Source organism: Impatiens glandulifera, chromosome 3 (genome assembly GCF_907164915.1).
Source record: "Impatiens glandulifera chromosome 3, dImpGla2.1, whole genome shotgun sequence".
NCBI classification, from domain to species: domain Eukaryota; kingdom Viridiplantae; phylum Streptophyta; class Magnoliopsida; order Ericales; family Balsaminaceae; genus Impatiens; species Impatiens glandulifera.
Window position 1 is genome coordinate 16287889 of NC_061864.1, and position 26910 is coordinate 16314798.

General features: G+C 24.3%; 3 protein-coding genes across 3 annotated transcripts; all 3 read left to right on the plus strand.

Annotated features, from left to right (window-relative positions):
* Positions 1-1695: 1695 nt before the first annotated feature.
* Positions 1696-3771, plus strand: LOC124929848 (potassium channel AKT1-like). The gene is made up of 7 exons (XM_047470234.1): positions 1696-1919; positions 2000-2057; positions 2154-2420; positions 2524-2751; positions 2836-2934; positions 3002-3220; positions 3316-3771. Exons 1-7 carry the CDS (start codon positions 1696-1698, stop codon positions 3769-3771), a joined length of 1551 nt encoding a protein of 516 aa, XP_047326190.1.
* A 7536-nt stretch (positions 3772-11307) lies between these two features.
* LOC124929849 (potassium channel AKT1-like) lies at positions 11308-14478 on the plus strand. Its single transcript, XM_047470235.1, has 8 exons — positions 11308-11399; positions 11480-11537; positions 11634-11900; positions 12008-12235; positions 12320-12418; positions 12487-12705; positions 12802-13231; positions 14354-14478. Exons 1-8 carry the CDS (start codon positions 11308-11310, stop codon positions 14476-14478), a joined length of 1518 nt encoding a protein of 505 aa, XP_047326191.1.
* Positions 14479-23531: 9053 nt separating this feature from the next.
* LOC124929850 (potassium channel AKT1-like) lies at positions 23532-26658 on the plus strand. The gene is made up of 9 exons (XM_047470236.1): positions 23532-23956; positions 24036-24168; positions 24617-24934; positions 25004-25240; positions 25326-25421; positions 25494-25703; positions 25789-25971; positions 26056-26131; positions 26216-26658. Exons 1-9 carry the CDS (start codon positions 23532-23534, stop codon positions 26656-26658), a joined length of 2121 nt encoding a protein of 706 aa, XP_047326192.1.
* The last annotated feature ends 252 nt before the right edge of the window (positions 26659-26910 follow it).

A 26910-nucleotide genomic window follows, 5' to 3' on the forward strand; every position in this document is an offset into this window, starting at 1 on the left:
ATAAAACCAAAAAAAGCTCAACTAACCAAATCAATAAATCGTTTCTATAAGAAACAATTGAAATCTCTAACTAGATAAATTAGATAAAGAGTTTAAATAATATATAACTCAATAAAAATAAATATTATCGTACTAAAATTTTGAATATGATATAACAAATACATAAAAAAAAATAAACAATTATCCAATACATCCTTAATAGTACAATATTTATCCGTTAATGTTAATTAATATATAATTAATTTTATTAAACGAATAAAAAAAGATTATGATTAATTATGTAAAGTTTAAAAAATATATATAGATAATATTAATAAGGTTAAAAGTTAATGTAAGAAATAAATATTTTATTGATTTTGAAAATAAATTTTTGAGTTGAAGTTGAATTATTATATTTTTTTTGTTGAAGAATGGGTTTGTGGATTGAAGATGATTTCATCTATTAATAAAGATGAACAAAAACTAAAACATACTATAGAAGAACTCTGACAGATTAAAACATGAAGTTTAGAGGTAAAAGAAGATAGATAACGAAAGAAAATGAAAGTTTTTTCTTGAGAGAGTGAACATTTTTTTTTTTTATTAATTTGTAGGAAAACAATTTATATTAGATAAAAAAAAAAAAAAAAAAAAGGCGCATATATATATATATATATATATATATATATATATATATATATATATATATATATATATATTATTAATTTGCGTGACTTTTTCGATTGTTATCTATATAATATAAATAATGTTACTGAAAATTTGGTGACTTTTTCAATTTTCAATTTTATTTATATTTTTGAAAAATAAAATATTAATATTTTGATTTATTAATTATTAATATTAATTATTATTTTAATAAAAATATTATATTATATATTCACTCAGTTTACCTTATTAAAATAAGATTTATTTGTTTATTTAAAATGTTTTTATTCTCAAAATTACATGATTATTATTAAGATAACAATTAGAACACGTGTTAGAAATAGAAAACTATATATCTTTTTTATATAATGAATACAATTAAATCCTTAAATATATAGATTTTTAACCTAATTTAAATAATTAAAGCTTAAACTGATTCCTAAAATACAGTTATAATCTTTTTGTGATTAGCTTTAAAAGTCCAAATTCACTATTCTTTTTATTGCCTACTTAGGAGAGGGAATAGGAACAAAGAGAAAGGGGAAAATTATAATTTTAAGATTTTTTTTTTCCTTCTTTAGGGTTTTGATTATGTCTGCTGTGTTTCTCGCATACCTTGGTGTCAAAGTCGATGAAAATGGCATATCAATTCTTCCTCATAATTACAGGTTCTAAATCTTATTTGTTTTTTACTTTTATTATTAACAAATCTAGATAGGTTCATGTATTAGTCATAAGAGTTTATTAAAGGTAATTCTAACATATATAATTGGTTGGGAATTACAACTCTATTTGTTTTTCATGATTAACCTAGTTTAATGAATTTTTTTCTTGTAAAAAAATATAGTTAATTTTAATTTAACCTGGTTACACATGACTAAAATGTAAATATTCTAATTTGATTCAATTTAATTTTGTAGGGTGTGGGAGATAATTTTGTTGATTTTACTGCCCTACGTTGCTTGGGTTTCACCTTTTGAATTTGGCTTCCTAAATAAACCAGAGTTACCATTCTCAGTCATAGACAATTTGATTAATATATTTTTTGCCATGGACATTATTATCATCTTCAGTTTGGCCTATCAGGAAAAAATTATCGATAACAAAAGCGAGATTGCAGATAATTATATAAGTTTTTGGTTGATATTTGATATTCTTTCTGTAATCCCTTCAGAGCAAGTAATGAAGATACCACTTCCATCTATTTGGACTTACGGCATTTTCAGTCTATTTCGACTATCTCGTGTTCGTAGAGTTTGTGTAATATTTTCTAGGTACATTATTGTTTGAAATTTGATGTGTATATTATAATAGTTTATATGCTTAAACTTGAATAAACGTGTTAATTTTGCAGATTAGAAAGTATTACAACTCCCAACTATTTTTTGTTTTGGTATGCAAAACTTATTTTGGTAAGTATTATTATATTAAGTTTTTTTTCACAAAATTGAATATGGTTAGATAATGATTGCATCTTGCATACACTTGTGTTTGTGCCTTACATTTAGGCCACATTGTTTTATGTTCATTGTGTCGGATGTTTCTATTACCGTATAACTACACATTATAAGGATCCCCACAAGATTTGGATTGAATACGTTGCGTCAATTTATTGGTCAACCGCGATGCTTACTACCGTAGGATACAACAACAATTTGCACGATGAGAAGACAAAAGAGATAATTTTCACAATATTTTATATGTTATTTAACATTGGGTTGATAACATATATTATAGGAAATATGGCTGTTCATATCACACGAAAGTCTAGAGATATTATAAACGAATCAATTTTGAAGGTAATGCCTATTTTGTTTTTTTAAAACATTTAAAAGTTTGATTTGAAACTTAAATTCTTACTGTTATTATTGTTACTACCAGAGAGATGCAATGGAATCCAAATCAATTGCTGCTCTTGAAAATCACTTGGCAAAACATATACAATATCGAAAGCTACTCATTAGTTCGGGGGGACTACAAAAAAAAGAAACACTTGATTCCATTTCGAAGGACATTAGATCAAGCATTTCTAAATTTCTTTTTAGTACTCTTCTAGATAAGGTGTACTTGTTTGGTGGGGTTTCCAATGATTTACTCTTCCAACTGGTAAGTACATATTAAAAATCTGAGATTTTCTTATGGCTTTCATTCAATAATACCTAACACATTTTTTCTTAACTAAACTTGAAGGTCTCGGAGATGGAAGTGAAATATTTTCCTCCAAAAGAAGACGTGATATTGCAAAACCAAGTTTCCTTAGATTTTTATATATTAATTAATGGAGCATTGGTAACTATGATAATTAACCTCTAATTTTTTTTATTTCTAAATTTTAAATGAGTTGTAATATCCTTAGGAACTTGTCCTATCTAAAAATGGGGTGGAAGAGGTTGTTGGCGAGGTTATAATTGGCAATATATGTGGTGAGATTAGCATTTTATACAACAAGCCAGAACTCTTCACTGTTAGGACGAAACAATCGAGTCAACTACTTCGAATAAATCGAACGAAATTTCTTAATACAATTCAGGACAATGTTGGTGAAAATACAATAATCATGAACAATCTCTTCAAGGTTATTTTATCTAATTTTATTTGGTACCGATTGATTAATTCAAATCTAATTTGGTCTTATTATTATTATTTGTATGATTTTTTGGCTTTTGACAGCATTTAAAAGGGCAGAATGATCCGATCATCAAGGGCATTTCAATGGAAACAAAGAACAATTCTAATCAAGGTTTGAGACGACGGCTTGACCAGAATGAATCAAATAACAACAATGATATAATGGCTACTACACAACCATCAATTCGGGCAGTAGTTGATGATAAAGTACAAGACACAAATAATTGTTGGAGGAAAAGATTTATTCGACAAAGTAATCAATATAGGTATGATAGGGATCGTGATAGGTTTCCAGATAAGGTCGTCATTAGATTCCCTGAAATAAGAGGCGAGGAAGGTGTGTGCATATTAATTCCAGATAGATTTGAGAAGCTATTTGAGATTGCAAAGAGAATATATGGGGTTTATCCTTCTAAGATTTTAAGTAGAGACGATAAAATTAAATTCAAGTGCATTGAGGAAATTATGGATGGTGATTTTCTTTTATGTGTTAGCTAGTGGTGGATACAAGATCCAATAATTGATACTCATAAATTTTACTTACAATAAAATGATTTTCATTTATTTAAAACATTGTTTCTTTTATGATTTTCTTATCCGTTTATTTGATTTTCATGAATAATACATTGTTGATAGTGGATTATGTACATTGTGTCTGTTTTTAAAATAGTGCTTGCTTATAAACTAACTTTAAAATAGTTAAATAAGAACACTAACTTAATCGATAATTTTTTCTATTAAATAAAAAAAACTATTAAAATGTGACAATATTGTATAGAAAATATCTTATAAAATAATTGAATTGTTTAACATGTGTAATAATAGTCAATAATAACTAAAAAACAATAATTACAAATCTATTATTAGTTTAACATTTGAAAATAATAATATCAAATAATAATTGAATCTGTTATAAATTTTGTTTCATTGAAAATATGAGGTTACGAGATGGAGGTCCGGTGGTGGGTGATTTGTCGAGTACGAGGTCAGAATTAGTTGTTGGTTTGAAGTTTATATGATATTAGTTTTATAAAATTATGAAATTAGGTTTATTTATAACAAAAAAAAATTATTTATATATATTTATATAAAATAAATATAAAAATTATGAAAGATATGTGCATTTATAACAACAAAACAAATTGTTTATATCTTGAATTAATATTAATATAGATAATTTTTTAGATATATATAGTAAAGAAATATATATTATATATATAAATATATACATATACATGGCCCAACAGTTGGGAGGACTAATGCAAATATAAATTTTGTACCCGCAAAATTAAAATAAATATAATAGTGTACATTTTATCAAAAACATATTAAATATTTAAATATATAACTAGATCATTGATTTCAAAAAAGAAAAAAAAATACTTATGGTGATACGTATTGATATGTTTTTGGTGATTTTGAAGCCTTCTCTAATAATATTTATTATATATTGTGTATGATGTTTCTATAATTAAAAAAAAATATGATAGATATTTTAAAATGAGAAGAGATTATAAAGATAAACATATGAATAAGAACAAATAAAAAAATAAATTTAAATGTAAACTCAAAAATAATTTTCAGGTTATGTTTGGATTTATAATTAGTTTTATAAAATTATGAAATTAGGTTTATTTATAACCAAAAAAAAAATTATTATATATATTTATATAAAATAAATATAAAAATTATGAAAATAAGTGCATTTATAACAACAAAACAAATTGTTTATATCTTGAATTAATATTAATATAAATAATTTTTTAGATATATATAGTAAAGAAATATATATTATATATATAAATATATATATATATATATATATATATATATATATATATATATATATATATATATATATATATATATATATATATATATATATATAAATATCCCAAAAGTTGGGAGGCCTAATGCAAATATAAATTTTGTACTCGCAAAATTAAAATAAATATAATAGCGGTACATTTTATTAAAAACATATTAAATATTTAATTATATAACTAGATCATTGATTTCAAAAAAGAAAAAAAATATTTATGGTGATACGTATTGATATGTTTTTGGTGATTTTGAAGTCTTCTCTAATAATATTTGTGATATATTGTGTATGATATTTCTATAAGAAAAAAAATATGATAGATATTTTAAAATGAGAAGAGATTATGAAGATAAACATAAGAATAAGAACAAATAAAAAAATAAATTTAAAAACATTAAAATGTAAACTCAAAAATAATTTTCAGGTTATGTTTGGATTTATAATTAAAATATTATAACATTAAAATATAACCTCAAAATTTTTCAGGTTGAATTTATAATAAAAATATTAAAATATTAGAAATAGAAAGGTGCTTCAATATAAACAAATATCTTTAGAGAAAAGCTCCAATAATAGAGATGAATAGAAAATAAGTTTAATATTAAGGATAAAAAAATACTATAAAAAAATAATAAAATTATTTACAAATTACAATAGAAAAAAAAATAATATATTATTATATTAAATATAATATGGAGAGAAAAAAAATATTATTATATTATTTATAAAATATAGAGAAATAAATAAATAATATATTTGAAGAAAAAAATATATTATTATATATATTATAGACAGAAAAAATTAAAATATTAGATAAAAATAACAAAAATAATATTATACTCTAAAATAGATACTTTATTATATATAATGAATAATATAAAAGGAATATATTAATATATTAAAAATTTAGGGCCACTAAAAAGTGGGGCCTAATTGCATTGGTTCGACCTAGCGAATATATATATATATAGTAAAATAAAATTTAATTAAGAAATAAAGATTATGATATAGGAAAGAGAAATACCTCCTTATTGATTTTAATTATTATTATAATTATTATTATATATATATATATATATATGATGTGTATATTATAATATTTTATATACTTAAATGTGAATAACTTTGTTAATTTTGTAGAATAGAAAAATATAGAAATTATTTGTTGTTTTGGTGTACAAAGCTTGCTTTTGTAAGTTTATTATAAAATTAATTTTTTTTCACAAAATTAAATGTGGTTAGCTAATGATTGTTTCTTGTCTCGTGCACTTGTATTTGTGATTTACATCTGGTCACATTGTTTTCTATTCATTTTGTTGCAGGGTTCTATTATTGTTAAGATACACATTATATATGGATCACAAAATGATTTGGATTATATTCAGTCAATTTATTGGTCAATCAAGTTTCTTACTATGTTCCCGAGGAGATTATTAATACTCAACTAAAATTTATTGACCAATAACCATCTTTAAAAATGAGGTTGAAGAGGTTATTAGTGAGGTTATAATTGGAGATTATTGGGGGTGAGATTATCATTTTATAAAAATTCATAACTCTTCTTAGTGTTGGGACTAAACAATTGAGTCAAATACTTAAAAGTAAGTTTCTCAATACAATTCAGGCCAATGTTTGTGACAATATAATAATTATGCACAATTTATTTAAGGTGATTTTTTATAATTTGATTTGGTTTGATGTGAAAATTCAAATATAATTTGTTACTATGAGTTTCTAGTTTTGAAAACATTTAAAAGAGCTGAATGATCCGAGAAATCAAGGTTATTTATGGAAACAAAGAACGAGTTGCATCAAGTTTTGAGACAACAGTTTGACCCAAGCAAATCAAATAACAATCATAATATCACCTCCACCGCACAACCATCCAATTGGGCAATATGTAATGATAATGTACAAGGCATAGATAATTATTGGAGGAAACATTCATTAAACAAAGGAATCAATTTAAGTATGATCATAGGGATCGTGATAGGTTTTTAGATAGAATCGTCGACATTATATTTCCAGAAATAAGAGGCGAGAAATACTCAGGTATATTAATTCCAAATGTTTTGAGAAGCTATATGAGATTGCAAAAATATATTTATCTTTATAAGATTCTAAGGAAAAGGTACTTTGAGAAAGTTATTGATGGTTCTGTCATGTTTTTGTTAGATAGAGGTGGACAAACTAAAAAAAAATGATACTCACAAAATTTATAATATCCTATAAAATAGTAATTATTAATATAAAATTTATTTGATTTTCATGAATAATCATGGTTGGTTTATTTGATTTTCATAAATAATACATTGATGAATGTTGACCATTATATATGCCACACTATTTTGTGCATGGGCGTACTTGTGTTTAGTCGATTGTGTACATTGTTTTGGTTTTTAAAGTAGTGCATCTTTATATTAAATTAAATTTAAAATACTAAATAAATAATGTTAAACAAATTTTTTTATTAAACTAAAAAAAAATTATTAAAAAAATTGACAATAGATATATAAAAAATAATTTATAAAATAATTAATTGTTTAACAAATGTAATAGTTAAAACAAATAAAAAATTATTAAAAATTATGTTTTTACTAATTTAGCTACATTTTATCATATATATAAAAAAGATTTTTTTTTTTAAATAAAACTGTAAAGCTATATTAATATTATAAATTTGAATAATTCAACATTGTGGCAAAAATAAAAACTGTTTTTCTAGAGTTGTGTAAAATAAATAAATTAAAAAATAAAAGATAAAATCATTTTGTTAGAAAACAAAACCAATCTAATTAGGAAGTGACCCTTTATCAAAAAAATAAATAAATAAAAATTCTATATATAGTTTGATTTAAAAATTATCACAAAATATTTTTCTTCAATTTTTTACTTGTAAATTTTTTTATTCAATTTAATCACATTTTTCATACTTAATAATATTTTTCAATTTTAAAGAGTATTATTAAATAATGGTCATACAAAATATTAGTTTTAAACAATCTTAAATAATATTTAACTTATTGAAAAGTAACATTAACAAATTAATTGAATTGTTAAAAAAAATTAATTATGCGTGCCCCTTCCTACTTTCAAACGGACGAAATTCGTAATCGCAAAATGCGTTTAAATGTTTCTTTTCCCAAATGGCTTTGCGTTGGTACTATTCATTTCCATTTTGACTATTTTTTAAAATTACCATTAATTAATTTATATTTATATATATAACATTATATATCTATAAAACGTTTAACTTTTTTTTTTAATTTAAAAATAAAAACTATAATATTATAATTCAAATTTTATCTAATTTATTTTATATTTTATATTTTCATTATATTTTATAACTTAAATTTTATAAATTATAAATTTATAATTTTAAATGGTACTAATAAACATAAAAAACAATTATCTGTTACACCGTAAAGAGTACAATAATTATCCGTTAATTGATATATAATTAATTTTATCTTAATTTTATTAAACGAATAAAAAAATATTAAGATTAATTATGTAAATCTATATAAATATATAGATAATATTAATAAGGTTAAAAAGTTAATGTAAGAAAATAATATTATTTTGAATTTGGAAATGAATTTTTGAGTTATGTGATGTTTATTGTATTTTGGGTTTGAGAATGAGTTTGTGGATTGAAGATGGTCTCACACAGATAATATAAAAAAGTGAACAAAACATGTTCGGTTTGATCTAGGTAAAGGAGGGGGATTTGAGCAAATCCTGTTGAAGTATTGGAACTTGCAATATATTGAAATTAATGTATCATACACTAGCATCATAATAAATAACAAGATTGAAGAGAGTGAAACATTTGCAGATTAAGAGTCCCATAAACATGTATAAGTGTTTCTATCATAGACTAACCCGATATATAAAGTTCAAGTTGTTTTCATGGTTCTGTTAAGGAAATGTTTTAGGTAAAGAGAAATTGTTAAATGAATATAAAGTAATGTATTTATATCTTTGTCATAATAAATAACTATTAAAATTAAACTAATGCCATTAATTAAATTGAAATTTAATTCAATTGAAATTTATATCAAATTTAAATGTGAATTAGTGGTGAAATTTAATTTAAATTAAATTCAAACTAAATTTAATTTAAATTAAGGTGAAATTTAATTCAAATAATAATGAGTTTGTTAATTTTTACCATTAATAGTCTCAATCAATTAACAAATGTTTAATTATTATCTTAACTACAAAATATTTGTTATAGGATATAATTTACAATCTCTTAACAAGGAAGAAATGTCAATATAATAAAAAGACAATCAAGGTTAACCATTGAATGGATGAATTAGGGGTAGTTGGATAAAAAATTGATAAATAATTTTAGGGTTTAATTTCTAGCTATATATATCTATTCACCTTAATTTATTTCCATAAATTATAATTTCTTATTCCAGAAATTCAAGAATTTTTCTTTTATCTTTATGAGTGTTCTTTGTCAATGTTTTACTATCATAATTTTAAACTTGAGTTATTTAAACTGGTAAGAGAAATGTATTTAACATAATTTTAGAATTAATATCTCAATATTTCAATACCCAATGCCCAATAGGTAATTTTTTTATTTATACGTTATATCTAATAAATGTCATCTAAATCCTATTATATATATATATATATATATATATATATTCTGTAATTATTACAGATAAAAATACTAAACAGACTATAGTAGAACTCTTGCAGATTAAAACATGAAAGTTAGAGGAGATTAGAGGTAAAAGAAGGTAGAGAGCGAAAGAAAATGAAAGTTTTTTCTTGAGAGAGTGAACATTTTTTATTAATTTTTAGGAAAACAATTTATATTAGATCAACAACAAAAAAAGGCGCATATATATTATTAATTTGCGTGACTTTTTCAATTGTTAACTATATAATATAAATAATGTTACTGGAAATTTGGTGACTTTTTCAATTTTATATTTTATTTATATTTTTGAAAAATAAAATATTAATATTTTGATTTATTAATTATTAATATTAATAATTATTTTAATAAAAAAAATATTATATTATATACAAATTTGGTGACTTTTTCAATTTTATATTTTATTTATATTTTTGAAAAATAAAATATTAATATTTTGATTTATTAATTATTAATATTAATTATTGTTTTAATAAAAAAAATATTATATTATATATTCACTCAGTTTACCTCATTAAAATAAGATTTATTTGTATATTTAAAATGTTTTCATTCTCAAAATTACATGGTTATTATTAAGATAACAATCAGAACACGTGTTAGAAATAGAAAACTATATATCTTTTTTATATAATAAATACAATTAAATCCTTAAATATATAGATTTTTAACCTAATTTAAATAATTAAAGCTTAAACTGATTCCTAAAATACAGTTATAATATTTTTGTGATTAGCTTTAAAAGTCCAAATTCACTATTCTTTTTATTGCCTACTTAGGAGAGGGAATAGGAACAAAGAGAAAGGGGAAAATTATAATTTTAAGATTTTTTTTCTTCTTTCTTTAGGGTTTTGATTATGTCTAAAGAGGATTGCAACCAACATTTGGTATCTCCTGTGATTCTCGCATGCTTTGGTGTCGAGCGCAATGAAAATGGCATATTAATTCATCCTAGTTATTACAGGTTCTATATCTTATTTGTTTTTGTTTTTTACTTTTATTATATTTTATTATTAACAAATCTAGATAGCTAGGTTCATGTATGAGTCATATATAAGGGTTTATTAAAGGTAATTCTAACATATATAATTGGTTAGGAACAACTCTATTTGTTTTTCATGATTAAGCTAGTTTAATGGATTTTTTTCTTGTAAAAAATTATAGTTATTTTAAATTTAACCTGGTTACACATGACAAAAAAAAAAAAAAAATATATATATATATATATATATATATATATATATATATATATATATTCTAATTTGATTCAATTTAATTTTATAGGTTATGGGAGATAACTTTGTTGATTTTACTGCCCTATGTTGCTTGGGTTTCACCTTTTGAATTTGGCTTCCTAAATAAACCAGAGTTACCATTCTCAATCATAGACAATTTTATTAATTCATTTTTTGCCATCGACATTATTCTCACCTTTGGTGTGGCCTGTGTGGACAAAACAGAGATTGAAGATAATTATGTAAGTTTTTGGTTGATATTTGATATTCTCTCTCTAACCCCTTCAGAGCAAGTAATGAAGATACCACTTCCATCTATTTGGACTTACGGCATGTTCAGCCTATTTCGATTATCTCGTCTTCGTAGAGTTTGTGCATTATTTTCTAGGTACATTATTGTTTGAAATTTGATGTGTATATTATAATATTTTATATGCTTAAACTTGAATAACCATGTTAATTTTGCAGATTAAAAAGGGATACAACTCTCAATTCTTTTTTGTTTTGGTATGCAAAACTTATTTTGGTAAGTATTATTATATTAAGTTTTTTTTCACAAAATTGAATATGGTTAGATAATGATTGCATCTTGCATACACTTGTGTTTGTGCCTTACATTTAGGCCACATTGTTTTATGTTCATTGTGTCGGATGTTTCTATTACCGTATAACTACACATTATAAGGATCCCCACAAGATTTGGATTGAATACGTTGCGTCAATTTATTGGTCAACCGCGATGCTTACTACCGTAGGATACAACAACAATTTGCACGATGAGAACACAATAGAGATAATTTTCACAATATTTTATATGTTATTTAACATTGGGTTGATAACATATATTATAGGAAATGTGGTTGTTCATATCACACGAAAGTCTAGAGATATTATAAACGATGCAATTTTGAAGGTAATGCATGCCTATTTTGTTTTTTTAAAACATTTAAAAGTTTGATTTGAAACTTAAATTCTTACTGTTATTATTGTTACTACCAGAGAGATGCAATGGAATCCAAATCAATTGCTGCTCTTGAAAATCACTTGGCAAAACATATACAATATCGAAAGCTACTCATTAGTTCGGGGGGACTACAAAAAAAAGAAACACTTGATTCCATTTCGAAGGACATTAGATCAAGCATTTCTAAATTTCTTTTTAGTACTCTTCTAGATAAGGTGTACTTGTTTGGTGGGGTTTCCAATGATTTACTCTTCCAATTGGTAAGTACATATTAAAAATCTGAGATTTTCTTATGGCTTTCATTCAATAATACCTAACACATTTTTTCTTAACTAAACTTGAAGGTCTCGGAGATGGAAGTGAAATATTTTCCTCCAAAAGAAGACGTGATATTGCAAAACCAAGTTTCCTTAGATTTTTATATATTAATTAATGGAGCATTGGTAACTATGATAATTAACCTCTAATTTTTTTTTATTTCTAAATTTTAAATGAGTTGTAATATCCTTAGGAACTTGTCCTATCTAAAAATGGGGTGGAAGAGGTTGTTGGCGAGGTTATAATTGGCGATATATGTGGTGAGATTAGCATTTTATACAACAAGCCAGAACTCTTCACTGTTAGGACGAAACAATCGAGTCAACTACTTCGAATGAATCGAACGAAATTTCTTAATACAATTCAGGACAATGTTGGTGAAAATACAATAATCATGAACAATCTCTTCAAGGTTATTTTATCTAATTTTATTTGGTACCGACTTGATTAATTCAAATCTAATTTGGTCTTATTATTATTATTTGTATGATTTTTTGGCTTTTGACAGCATTTAAAAGGGCAGAATGATCCGATCATCAAGGGCATTTCAATGGAAACAAAGAACAATTCTAATCAAGGTTTGAGACGACGGCTTGACCAGAATGAATCAAATAACAACAATGATATAATGGCTACTACACAACCATTAATTCGGGCAGTAGTTGATGATAAAGTACAAGACACAAATAATTGTTGGAGGAAAAGATTTATTCGACAAAGTAATCAATATAGGTATGATAGGGATCGTGATAAATTTCCAGATAAGGTCGTCATTAGATTCCCTGAAATAAGAGGCGAGGAAGGTGTGTGCATATTAATTCCAGATAGATTTGAGAAGCTATTTGAGATTGCAAAGAGAATATATGGGGTTTATCCTTCTAAGATTTTAAGTAGAGACGATAAAATTGAATTCAAGTGCATTGAGGAAATTATGGATGGTGATTTTCTTTTATGTGTTAGCTAGTGGGGGATACAAGATCCAATAATTAATACTCATAAAATTTACTTACAATAAAATGAAGTCTTATTCGTTTATTTGATTTTCATGAATAATACATTGTTGATAGTGAATTATGTACATTGTGTCTGTTTTTAAAATAGGGCTTGCTTATAAACTAACTTTAAAATAGTTAAATAAGAACACTAACTTAATCAATAATTTTTTCTATTAAATAAAAAAACTATGAAAATATCTTATAAAATAATTGAATTGTTTAACATGTGTAATAATAGTTAATAATAACTAAAAATAATAATTACAAAATTATATGTTTTATTCATTTAGCTACATTTTTATCATATCTAAAAAACAAAACAAAAAATAAAAACTTTATTTATAATTAGTATGATATTATTGTGGTATAAAGTTAAATACAGTTGATATTATACATTTTGAAAAAAAAAAATAGTTTCCTGAGTTTATTAGAATGGTAGAAATTAATGTGTATTTGTTGTTTTAATTTAAAAATTATGGATTTATTGATTGAAAAACTAGGTTAATTATTTTATTATGTAGCAAACTACTGCATTAAGAAAAGTTTATTGGTGACTAAAAATCTATATTCTTCTTGATGACATCACTTCATATACATCTTTGAAAAAAAAAGTTTACTATGAAACAAAAGTTAACTTAAATAAACTTGTCCACCTTTAGGAGACTGTATATGTCCAATACTTAGTACCCTCATCATCATTAGATATATTATCCAATACTTAGTACCCTCATCATCATTAGATATTTTCAAATTAGAATTGAAAATTGAAAGTTGATCAACTAAAAATAGCAAATATGATATGGGTAAATAGGCAAATAAAAACTTTTGCAAAATCATTATTAAATATATCCCTAAGGTAAATTAAAAATATATCTTTTTAAACCATTCAAATTAAAAAATGAGGTATGTGATACAATAATAATAACTAAATATATATTTTAGAGTTGATACAAATTAAATTTATTCAGTAATTATTTTGTAATTATTTCGTGTAAAGGTATCCACTTCTAAATTATGAATGTGAACCATAGAAAGAGAGTCTTATGCTTTTTTCCGCTAAAACAGGGAAGGCATGCGCGAACAGCGGAGCAAGCAGTTCATGCAAGAGCGCGGTAATAACGTGTGCTAGGAACGGAAAAGCGGGACAGACCATTCTTCTTTCTCGGATCATTAATATGGTTGTTGGATAACTGAAATTAAGAATGAAAAGAAACAATTGATAAATTAGATATATAATTTGTTTAATATTAAAAAAAATAATTGTGTTATTTCTCTACATCTTTATCTTATATTATTAATAAATATAATTCTGACTTGAAATATAGGTCACTTTTTTAAGTTATTATTTTATTATATTTTTGAAAAATACTAATATTTTGATTTATTAATTATAAATATATATATTTTTTTAAAAAAATTTATACTTTTACTTTACCTTAATTTCGGTATGTGGTAGCGGTAATATACCTTTAATACCTAAAAAAATATATTAAATTAAAAAAAATTTAATCTTATCTAAGATAGATATTGCATATATTGAATAATATTTTAGTGTAATTATATTTTAATATTATTTAAAAATTATATTTTTATAATTACATTAATATTAAATCTATTTAATTATTTCCTTATAAGCATTAATATCAAATGAACTTCAAACCAACAACTAATTCTGACCTCGTACTCGACAAACCACCCACCACCCGACCTCCATCTCGTAACCTCATATTTTTAAATACTCGTCAAATCAACCCTTAATTCCGACCTCACACTTTCAGATTCTTATAAGGAATACATACTTGAAAATTTTACATGTTTTGGGATTCGAGCCCTAGTCTTAAGCATGAAATTTGAATACTTCAACGGCTAAACCACATATATGATTGTTGAAATAATTTTATTATTTTGTGTATGTATATATATTTTGTATTTAATATTTATTACCAATTAGTTAATTTTTATATTAACATAAAAAAATTATATTCATAAAGAAAATATTATATATATATATATATATATATATATATATATATATATATATATGATGAGAGAAAAAATGTATAATAAAAGATAAAATGTATTTATATAAAATTATGAAATTAGGTTTATTTATAACAAAATAAAATTATTTATATATATTTATATAAAATAAATATAAAAATTAAGAAGATAGGTGCATTTATAACAATAAAACAAATTGTTTATATCTTGAATTAATATTATTATAGATAATTTTTTAGATATATATAGTAAAGATATATATTATATATATAAATATATATATAAAGGGCTCTGATATATATAGGAAATTATGGATGGTGATTTTCTTTTATGTGTTAGCTAGTGGTGGATACAAGATCCAATAATTAATACTCATAAAATTTACTTACAATAAAATGAAGTCTTATTCGTTTATTTGATTTTCATGAATAATACATTGTTGATAGTGAATTATGTACATTATGTCTGTTTTTAAAATAGGGCTTGCTTATAAACTAACTTTAAAATACTTAAACAAGAACACTAACTTAATCGATAATTTTTTCTATTAAATAAAAAAAAACTATTAAAATGTGACAATATTGTATAGAAAATATCTTATAAAATAATTGAATTGTTTAACATGTGTAATAATAGTCAATAATAACTAAAAATAATAATTACAAAATTATATGTTTTATTCATTTAGCTACATTTTTATCATATCTAAAAAACAAAACAAAAAATAAAAACTTTATTTATAATTAGTGTGATATTATTGTGGTATAAAGTTAAATACAGTTGATATTATACATTTTGAAAAAAAAAATAGTTTCCTGAGTTTATTAGAATGGTAGAAATTAATGTGTATTTGTTGTTTTAATTTAAAGATTATGGATTTATTGTTTGAAAAACTAGGTTAATTATTTTATTATGTAGCAAATTACTGCATTAAGAGAAGTTTATTGGTGACTAAAAATCTATATTCTTCTTGATGACATCAATTCATATACATCTTTGAAAAAAAAAAAGTTAACTTAAATAAACTTGTCCACCTTAAGAAACCTTATATTGTCCAATCCTTAGTACCCTCGTCATTCATTAGATATATTATCCTCCAAATTAGAATTGATAAATGAAAGTTGATCAACTAAAATTAGCAAATATGATATGGGTAAATAGGCAAATAAAAACTTGTGCAAAATCATTATTAAATATATCCATAAGTTAAATTAAAAATATATCGTTTTAAACCCAATCAAAAGAAAAAAGAAAAAATGAGGTATGTGATACAATAATAATAACTAAATATATAATTTTGAGTTCGACACAAATTAAATTTATTTAGTAATTATTTTTTTTTTGTTAAGGTATCCATACTTCTAAATGAATATGAGTCATAAAAAGATAAAAGTCTTCTGCTTTTTTTTTTAGAACACTTCTGCCTTACTCTTCTGCACCCTTAGAGCGGAGCATTGATTCCCCAAAACGAATAGTCGGACCTTCATTATTAGAACCGATCACCAAAGATTGAAGTACCTCATGGAGCAAGGCATAACTACCAAATTCCTTAAAATCTGATCTGTAAATTGTACTCCAAGATATTGTTTGAAACATTATGCTGCATCACGCTTAAGGATTCGACCTTTTTCCTGACTAAGAAGGTTCTCAAGTAATTGAAACCATAATGCTAAAAGCAGTTAAAACATGCACCAGTAACGGAGCAAGCAAGAGCGCAGTAGTAACGTGTGCTTGGGACAAGGCTCTTCTTTCTCGGATCATTAATATGGCTGTTGGATAACCCAAACTAATATTGGAACGAAACAATTGATAAGTTAGATATATAATTTGTTTAATATTAAAAAAAATTGTCTTATTTCTCTAAATCTTTATCTCATATTATTAATAAAGATAATTCTGATTTGAAATATAGTTGACTTTTTAAAGTTATTATTTTATTTATATTTTTGAAAAATACTAATATTTTGATTTATTAATTATAAATATTTATTTATTTTTTTAATAATTACTTTATTCATAAAAATATCATACTATATATTCAATCAGTTTCCTCAAAGTTATTCTTTCCCACTTTTAGACATATTGAAGAGTTTTACTATTTTCTCTTGCCTATTTCTCTTATAATTCAAATATGACCGTCCACTTCTTGATCGAACATTTATAGAACAATTTATAATTAACAAATTATTATTATTATTATTATTTAATAACTCCAATCGATCAACAAAATCAATCACATACTCATTTTATTCTCCAACAGATTGGTAAAGAGAAATGCAAAATGCAATCATTCATTTTCTTTTTCCAAAAACCCATATATGCTTTCATACTGTTTAACGACATAATTGAATCAAAATTTGTAACAGACCTTTCAAGTTTATTAAAATTTCAATTTTGATATTTAACTTTTGATATCATTTATTTCAAACATCTATTTTGGTCTTTTAACTTTCGGGACATGTGAGGGACATTATGGTCCTTTATTTCAAAAATAAAATAAATTAAAATATTAATTTCGGAACATTTTGAGTCCCGAAACGTGACAGTTCAAGACATTATAAAAATTATAAAATACAAAATATAATTATAAAAATTACAATAATACAAAATACATTACAATAATATACAAAATACAAAAACTAAAATAATACACAAATACAAACAAATAATAATACACTACAAATTATGAAACAAACAATCAATATTTAACCGACAAATTATCATCGCTTCTTCCAATATTATTGAAATATTGACCAAATGTATCAGTTTGAAATGCATTCGATTGGACTTGTTGAGCTCTTTTTTCCAAAATCTCATATTTAATCGGATCTAACCCAAGATATCGCTCATCTGGCTCATTATGTAATTCAAGGAAAAGAATATAACATAGGTTATTATTTAGCTGATAACATATATCCAAAATGGTCTATCATTGTGCAAACAATTCATAAGCTACGTGGTGAGAAAAAAAATCGTATTGAAATAAGAAGTTTTTAGAAAATATGTTGAACGTGCATTCGGAGTTCTTCAAGCACGTTTTGGCATTATAGAAGGACCCGTGCGTTATTGGGAAAAATAAGTGCTTCATGATATAATAACTACGTGCATTTTTGCATAACATGATTGTGGAGGATGAACGTGATCTAAGTGTACCAATTGAGATTGAGTTGAAAACACTACCACCGAAGGTTGAAATGGTAGTAGATGAAAATACTCAATTTGAAGAATTCATATCTCGGTATAAAAAATTAGAAATAAAGAGGATCACATTGCACTTCGAAACGCATTGATTGATCATTTATTAGAGGAATACACCAATTTCAGCATTTGAAACATTATCTCCTTTTTATTTGTACCAAAAAAATTATTTCAATCTCAGATGTATATCTTTTAGTTTGTGTATTGTAATTTTTGAATTTTTAATGAATTTTTATAATTAATTTATAATCAAATTTAAAATAATGGGGTGATATTAAAATATTATGGTGTAATTAATAACATTATAAAATATGGGATATTAAAAAGTTATAAAAATTGATGTAAAGAATAATATTATAAGAATATTCTTTTGGGTTTGAAAATGAGTTTTTTCGGTTGAAGAAAAATTACGGTTTGATGTGACATTTATACCAAAATGAGTTTGAAAATGGGTTTTTCGGTTGGAGATGGTTTAAGTCTTTTTTACCAAAAATATAATCACCACCTCAAAATAATCAATCATCATTGTTTTTTTTTTCTCCTTTTAAATTTTCAAATAACTCTAATCCAAAAACGCCTTTGTGTTTTTTTTAATCTAAATTACTCAAAACTTTGAATAATCTATATCAACAAAATTATTTAGAACAATCCTAAATAACACAATATTAAACTAACTCCAAACTAACATATTATCTTATAAATTTTTGTTTTAAATAAAAATATTGTTTTTAGAACATTTGGTTTCGCAACTCCTTTGGAGTGCGACTAATTCCCGCGGGTTAAACATATAGTCCGCAAACAAACTTAACCATTTAATTAGGCGTAGAATTTTCTGCATGACGGGTTCAAACCCATAACCTTAAAGAAACGGATGATATCCATCTCTTGTTACCGCTATGATAGAACAGTGAATAAAAATGGGACAGTGGGTTAAACACATAGCCTGCAAACACACTTAATCATTTAACTATGTACGGAACTTGTCGTCTATCGGATTCAAAACATTTATGAGTGAATAAACTCAATAATATTAAGTAAATGAGAACGATAAGTTGAAACAAAGCTTATCAAACACATTGAACTTATAAATTCGAATAAAATAAATAGTATCACATTAATGAGCATCTACCCTAAAATTAGAGGGATTAATCAAATTAGCCATAGGTTAGGTTGGAGGGGATTATTTGAATTTAAAATAATAATTATTATGACTATACTATTTATCTATATATTAGTTAAAACAATAATTTTAAAAAGAAAAAAAGAATTATAAGAGATAAAGAAATGAAATGAAAATTTTAAATTCAAAGGAGTTGGAGAGAAAATTGTTTTATAAATCTAAATTATGTTTGATTAATTTGTTTAGATAAATTTTTAAATTTTATTAACATTTAACTTATCTTAAAAAAACAAAAGTTTCATTCATATCAAAAACGATAATGAGGTAATTGATCTTGGTTTTTAAATTACTATTATTTAAATTATTAAATATATTAATTAAAATACTATAATATATATTTTATTAAATTTAAACATATGAAAAAAATGTTAATTAAATTAAATAAAAATCAAATAATATATATATATATATATATATAATAACCCAAAATTAATTCGTGAGTCAAACAAAAATATGTTTGAAAAGTTTTATTTGTCTAATTATATAACCAAATTAATATATATATTTTTTACATTAATTATATTTTATGTACTACAAACTACATTAAAAATAGAGAGATAGTGCATAATAATAATAAAAAAATTGATTAAAAAGAATAAATTTAGAAGAAAATAAAAAGTTATTGAAGAAATAAATATATATATATATATATATATATATATATATATATATATATATATATATATATATTTGTAATGATTTCAAAAATAAAAAATAAATGATTTCTTTAATCTTCGTTTTATACAGGTTGATTATACTATATTTATATTAATCTTTCTTTTCAAGAAAATCAAGATTGATCGGTAATTATATTAGATTTACACTTAACATTTTATTTTTTAAGAAAATTAAGATTTGTGTTCTTGTCGTTAAAAATTAATTTGTCTTCGATATTAAGATAATAATAAAAAATGATAATGACACATTAAACAAATTAAAAACAAGATTTGTAATTAAAAACTATAATAAAAAATATAAAATTAATTTTAATCAATATTTTATATATGTTTACAAAAATGTTATTGTTAAGATAATTATTGCCTTAACAACTTCAAAATATTGTTTTTACACAAAATCGACATCAATAATATATTTCTTCTTTCGATTCTTGAGAAAAACATCTCCATAAAAATATATATATAGTTTTAAATGTGATTCTAAAAACAAAAATTTATAAATTATATAAGCAATAAAATATTATATAATTAGAATAAAATGGGCTTTAAAAAACAAATCTGAATACTGATTATTATTTAGATATTAGAGATCAAACTATTAATGTCTTAATTACTTATTTATGTATATAATATTGAGCATTAACTCAATACTTCAAAAAATATATTGATTCTAAATTAAAATCAAAACCTAAGAATTGCAAAATTATTTTTTTGCTTTCAAAATTTAACATGACGTAGATAGTATTCATTTAATCAAAAATAAAATATTAGTATGGATAATTATAAAATTTATTAATTCTAAATCAAAATCAAATACCTTAGAATTATAAAATAATTCTTGGTCTCAAAATTAAACTTTGTTTTAATAAAATAAAAATATTATAATTAAATTTAATCTTTTGCATATTAAAGGAAAAAAATGGGAAAATGATCTAAACCCCTTAACCAAACGGCGCCCAAACGCAACAAGGCACCAGACCCCAAAATCAAGAAATCAAACAAGCAAAGCACCCAGGACCCCTTTCCTCATCTTCATCAACATTTGCTTATCTCTCTTCTGACGACCTCCTTTCCTAATCTGCAGAACCCTCTTTCAGAAAGAAAACAAGGCTTTTGATTTGCAGGATCAAATTGCCCCAGACAAAAAGCCAGATGACCCTTAAGCCGCGAGGATCACGAGGCTCTTCAACTGGACAGCAGCATGCAGCAAAGAGGACAAATCGGGGACGATGCAGACAGCCTTTATAGAGCTCTGACGAGCCAAAATGTGTTTTGGAATTGGAAGACAAATTAACGTGATAAATGTGTTCAAATTGATACCAAAAGATAATCTTTCAATCTTCTAAACACCGTTTTTTAAGGTTATGCCATTACTTCCTCATGGAGAATTTTTTGAAAAATTAACTTAGTAGATAGTATGTATGTACCCTTTAATAACATTTCTCATTATCGGCAAGTAAATACTTATATTAATAGTTGGGATGGATAAATACACGGAAATTATGAAACCCTTTTCCATTCAAATTTTGAATAGTTCCAAGTCAATGTTTCATATTAAGAAATATAAATTAATTACATATATATTTAATATTTAAAAAAATAGAGAGATGGAGAGAGGTAGTGCATAAAGAGAGAAAAAAAAAACAATCTGAATATACATAAAAATAGACTGTGAGCATTAAATGAGACGATTTGATTCATTTTTTAAACTTAAAAATACTATCATTGTTCTAAATATTCTGATTTTTTCTATAGGGCCTGTTTGATATTGGTTATGTGGATTTCATCTTTTTATTAAATTTAAAAAGCAAATTAAAAAAAAAAACTATGATATTGAATTTTTAATTGTTTAAAGTATTATAATATTTTTTATTTGAAATTTAAATTTTATAAAAATTAAACTAAATATTTCAATATTTTAGTTAATAAATTTAAAAAATGATAAAAATATATAAATCTGAAGTAAAAAAACTAAATTAAACTAATCTTAGATTTTTTTTCTACTTTCACATTTTTGAGTACATATTTATTTTTATCATATATCTTGAAATACTATTCAAAATATTGTTGTCATTTTTGTATTATTCTTTTTCAAGTAGTGTTATTTGTTTATATCACAAATCATATAAAATAGTATTCATAACCATGTATATGTTTTATTTATTATTTTATTTTTTAAGTCGATTTTATTTGTCTATATCACAAATCATATAAAATAGTATTCATAACCATGTATGTTTTATTTATTATTTTATTTTTTAAGTCGATTTTATTTATTTATATAACTAATCATGAAGAGAGTATTATTATAAATATATATGTGCATATATGTATTTTTTTTTCTTATACGTTTATATACAAATCATGGCAAAATAAATTAGAAAATAATATTTTTTTATTATAATATATTCACCATAAAATATGAATCAATGATTTATGGTTAAAATTTGAATTACTTAATTAATTAAGTAGTTAATAATAATACATTAAAATTTTAATTATTTTATTTTATTTTATTTATTTTTATATTTAAAATTTAAATTTTATAAAAATAATATAATATATTAATATTTTAGTAGATAAATTTAATAATTAAATAATTAAACATCAATAACACTTAATATACAGATATATACAAGTTTAGATTAAAAAATCTTAAACAGTTTATATCTAAGCTTTATAATTTATTCTTAATATAATATATTTTTTATTTAAAATTTAAATTTAATAAAAATAAAGTAAAATAATTATTAATTAAGATTTTATAAGTAAATAATTAGGTTTATTCAAATAAAAATATTTTATTAATTTGTTTGATAATTAAAAAGAAATATATATTAAAAATTGAGTAATAATTAGAAAACAAAATTCAAATCAAAATAACTACTAAAAATCATAAAATTACACAGATATGTTTTTGTTAATAAAAAATAATTAAATAAATTTCACTGTACCACATCAACAGAAATTTCAAATACTGTTCCCACAGTCTTTCTTCTTCCATCGTTCCCAGTCTTTCTTCTTCCATCGGCCATATTCCATTTTTTCATCCTTACTCTTTATTAGCCATTTTCATCCTTCAATCAAGCTATCTCATATCATTTAGCTCATAGCATTTAGCAATCAAATGGAGCGGAACGTTTCTATCGAAGATAAAATAGAGGAAGAACAGACCCATGTTACTACTATGGAGGATGAAAAGCTGAGGACGATACTTCATACGGAAGATGAAATGAAGAAGAAGGGCACGAATGTGAATGAAGACGATGAGGAGATGATCACGTCGGAGATGGAGGATAACAACGATGATGATGAAAAGATGTTTACGGAGAAGAGTAAATCAATCATTCCTACAAATGATCAGATAGAGAAGGAGAAGATTGAATCATTCAATCCTACAAATGAGATAGAGGAAGAGGAGGAAGAGGAGAAGAATGAATCTGTTATCCAGATTCATACCGACTCAAATAATAACGGTGACGATGATCCGACTGAAGATGTCATAAATCAGAATATTAGCACTCTTCTAAACAAGTTCCTATGCTGTTTCGGATTTAATTTCATTTTCCCTCTTTCGAATAACAGCAACCTTTTGAACAACACCCACAGCAGGTTATTATCTATTTTTCTTTCTTCTTTCTTATTTGATTTTATATAATCATATTTTAATATTTTTAATTCATGTATACAGATGGTTTAAGTTCTTTTGGAAGACGTTCATAACTATTTTAGTGATGTACACTGCAATAATTGAAACATTTCAACTCGGTTTTATGGATAAACCGAAAGGTTTCTTTCTATTGGTTGATAGATTGGGTGATATCGTATTTATTATAAATTCGATTGTTATCGTCCTTTGGTCTATACGTGAGAAAGCTAAGACTATTTGTTATGACCGATATGAATCAACTCGTTATTATGGATATTATATCCTGTTACTACTGGATTTCGTTTCATCTGTGTTACCTCTGCTGCTGAAAATTCATATCCACGATCCTAACTTCTTTCAATCAAGTGGATTCTTTAAGATAATGAGACTATGGCGTTTGTATAATGTTCATACGGGTTTTGACAGGTATTTTTTATTTTGAATTTTATTTTATAATATTTCAGCAACTAATCTCAATCATTTTTTTTAGGATGGAAAAGAACAAGAAGTATAATTATTTCTACGTCCGACTGTCTAAATTGCTATTCGTAAGTGCATTTGATTCAATAAACTTTTATTTCAATTTTATTATTATTTTAAATATATCTATGTTTCATTTGTAGGTAACACTTCTAACGGTCCATTTAGAATCATGCATTTATTTCCGTCTTGCAGCCCATTACATGGATCCATCTAAAACATGGATCGGAGCCATAGATAGGAACTTTCAAGAAAAAAGTTTGGTTAGAAAATACATCATTTCGGTGTATTTGTCTATCACAACAATTACAACGGTTGGATACGGGGATTTGCATGCTATAAACCAGTGGAAAATGCTATTAGGCAGTTTATACATGCTTATTAACATGATCTTAACTGTGTATATACTCGGTAATTTAAGCAATATCTTCGTTCATAATGAACAAGACGTTGAATACTTTGTAAGTATTACTGTTTTTTTGTACACTGCATTAAATTTTTTATTCTAACTGTTTTCTTATTTATAACAGAGACATATTGTAATGGGTTCGTCTGATTTGGCACGTAATAACAAGTTGTCCAAATCTCTACATGATAGGATAATGAGGCAGGTATGGCACAACTTTAAAAATGGTGCTGTTGATGAACAAACGAAAAATCAGCTTCCAAAATCCATTAGATCCAGCCTTTCAGTCTTTCTTTATAATAATCTATTCCGGGAAGTCTATTTATTTGAAGGAGTATCTGACAACCTCGTCTCACAATTGGTAAGAACATATTAAATACTTTGAGATTTTTATGGTGATTTTGTCTAATTAACTAATTATATGTTTTTTTATTATCATAAATCAGGTTTGTAAGATGAAAATGGAATTTTTTCCAGCAAACGAATATGTGATAAATCACTACGATTCATCGTATATGTATGTTTTGATTGATGGAGGGATGGTAAGTATGAAAATTAATAACTCAATTTTATTATTCATATTTTCTAACTAAATTATAATTGTAATTTTTCAGGATCTTTTTGACATTAAAGACAATCTGGAGAAAAATTTAGGGGCCGGTAAAATTTGTGGTGAGATCAATATGGTATGTTCGGGATTGCATTACATAGCTGCTAAGACAACGGAGTCCACCAAATTATTGCGAATACACAGGTCCAAATTTTTCGACATAATTAAAGCTAATATCGATGATGGCCCAATAATACTTAACAATCTGATCAAGGTTAGTTTCATAAATTATATTATAATTTATATTGTTTTTGGCGAGCTACTAACATATGTATTTATTTATTTTTTGTTTGTATCAGCATTTAAGAGGAACAAATGTGGCAGCATCAAACAAAATTGAAGAAAAGTTAGACTGCGGACGTTTGGAGTTGCCTCTTCCGGTCTACTTTGCTGCCGAAAGAGGATGTGTGCCTTTAGTTTATAAATTACTTCGAGAAAATGGTGATCCAGATCATGTAGATTCTAATGGTAGAACAGCTTTGGTAAGTTTTTGATTTTATTAAACTTATTATTGATAAATGTTTTAAGTAATAACTAACCTAAATATGTTTGATTTTTATTAACAGCATTTTGCAGCCGCCAAGGCAAATGTTATTATGGTAAAGATTTTGTTAAAATACAATGCTTATCCTAACTTTAGAGGTACCAATTATACCAATTTTTTTATTATTAATGTTTGTTTTTAAATTTTATGAATTATATAGTTTTTTCAAAAAACTGTTATAGATGTTGATGGTATAGTTCCGCTTTGGAATGCATTGAAGACAGCTTCTAATGAGTGTATTAAAGCACTGGAAAGAGATGGTGGAGATTTATGCCAAGGGGATATGGCTCGTTTCGTTTTTGATGCGGTTCAAAGGAAGGATGGAGAGACGATGCTAAGTAAAGTTGTATATTATGGTGGAGATCTAACACTCCGTGACGAAAGTGGAGACACGCCTCTTCACGTTGCTATTAGAAAAAGAAATTGCAGCGTTGTTAATTATTTAATGAATCAAGGGGTAGATGTTCACGCTTTGGACAAACAAGGACTGAGTTGTATTAGTTTAGCTAATCAACTCAATGACATAGGCATCCTAAACATTTGTCGTGGTAAATTTGAAACATGGACTAAAGACGAGCCTAGAGCTGGAAATGAAAGCACATCGTCGCTTGCGGAACAGAGCTGATCGATTAGAGGATATGTGAAAGAGTATATTCTGTTTTTTATGTGTTTTGTATGATTTTATTTAATCTGTGAGAATGAGTATGAACTTATTGAAATTGAAGAAACAAGTATTTGAATGAGTGGTATTGTATGTTTGAGTCTATGGTTATATTGAGTTCATATATGTTTGAGTCTAATATTGTTAGAATTACTGCATTATTCTAGGTTGCACATCTTTTGTCTTTAGTACTTGAAATCTGAACTCATGATCCAA

Bases quoted from the DNA above. Each gene is read 5' to 3' on its own strand.
- LOC124929848 (XM_047470234.1), top strand. From the start codon at position 1,696: ATGGACATTATTATCATCTTCAGTTTGGCCTATCAGGAAAAAATTATC. The intron at 2,752-2,835 runs GTAAGTACATAT...CTAAACTTGAAG, and splicing joins ATGATTTACTCTTCCAACTG to GTCTCGGAGATGGAAGTGAA. The intron at 3,221-3,315 runs GTTATTTTATCT...GGCTTTTGACAG, and splicing joins TCATGAACAATCTCTTCAAG to CATTTAAAAGGGCAGAATGA.
- LOC124929849 (XM_047470235.1), top strand. From the start codon at position 11,308: ATGAAGATACCACTTCCATCTATTTGGACTTACGGCATGTTCAGCCTA. The intron at 12,236-12,319 runs GTAAGTACATAT...CTAAACTTGAAG, and splicing joins ATGATTTACTCTTCCAATTG to GTCTCGGAGATGGAAGTGAA. The intron at 13,232-14,353 runs GTGATTTTCTTT...CCGCTAAAACAG, and splicing joins CATTGAGGAAATTATGGATG to GGAAGGCATGCGCGAACAGC.
- LOC124929850 (XM_047470236.1), top strand. From the start codon at position 23,532: ATGGAGGATGAAAAGCTGAGGACGATACTTCATACGGAAGATGAAATG. The intron at 23,957-24,035 runs GTTATTATCTAT...TCATGTATACAG, and splicing joins TTGAACAACACCCACAGCAG to ATGGTTTAAGTTCTTTTGGA. The intron at 25,422-25,493 runs GTAAGTATGAAA...GTAATTTTTCAG, and splicing joins TTTTGATTGATGGAGGGATG to GATCTTTTTGACATTAAAGA.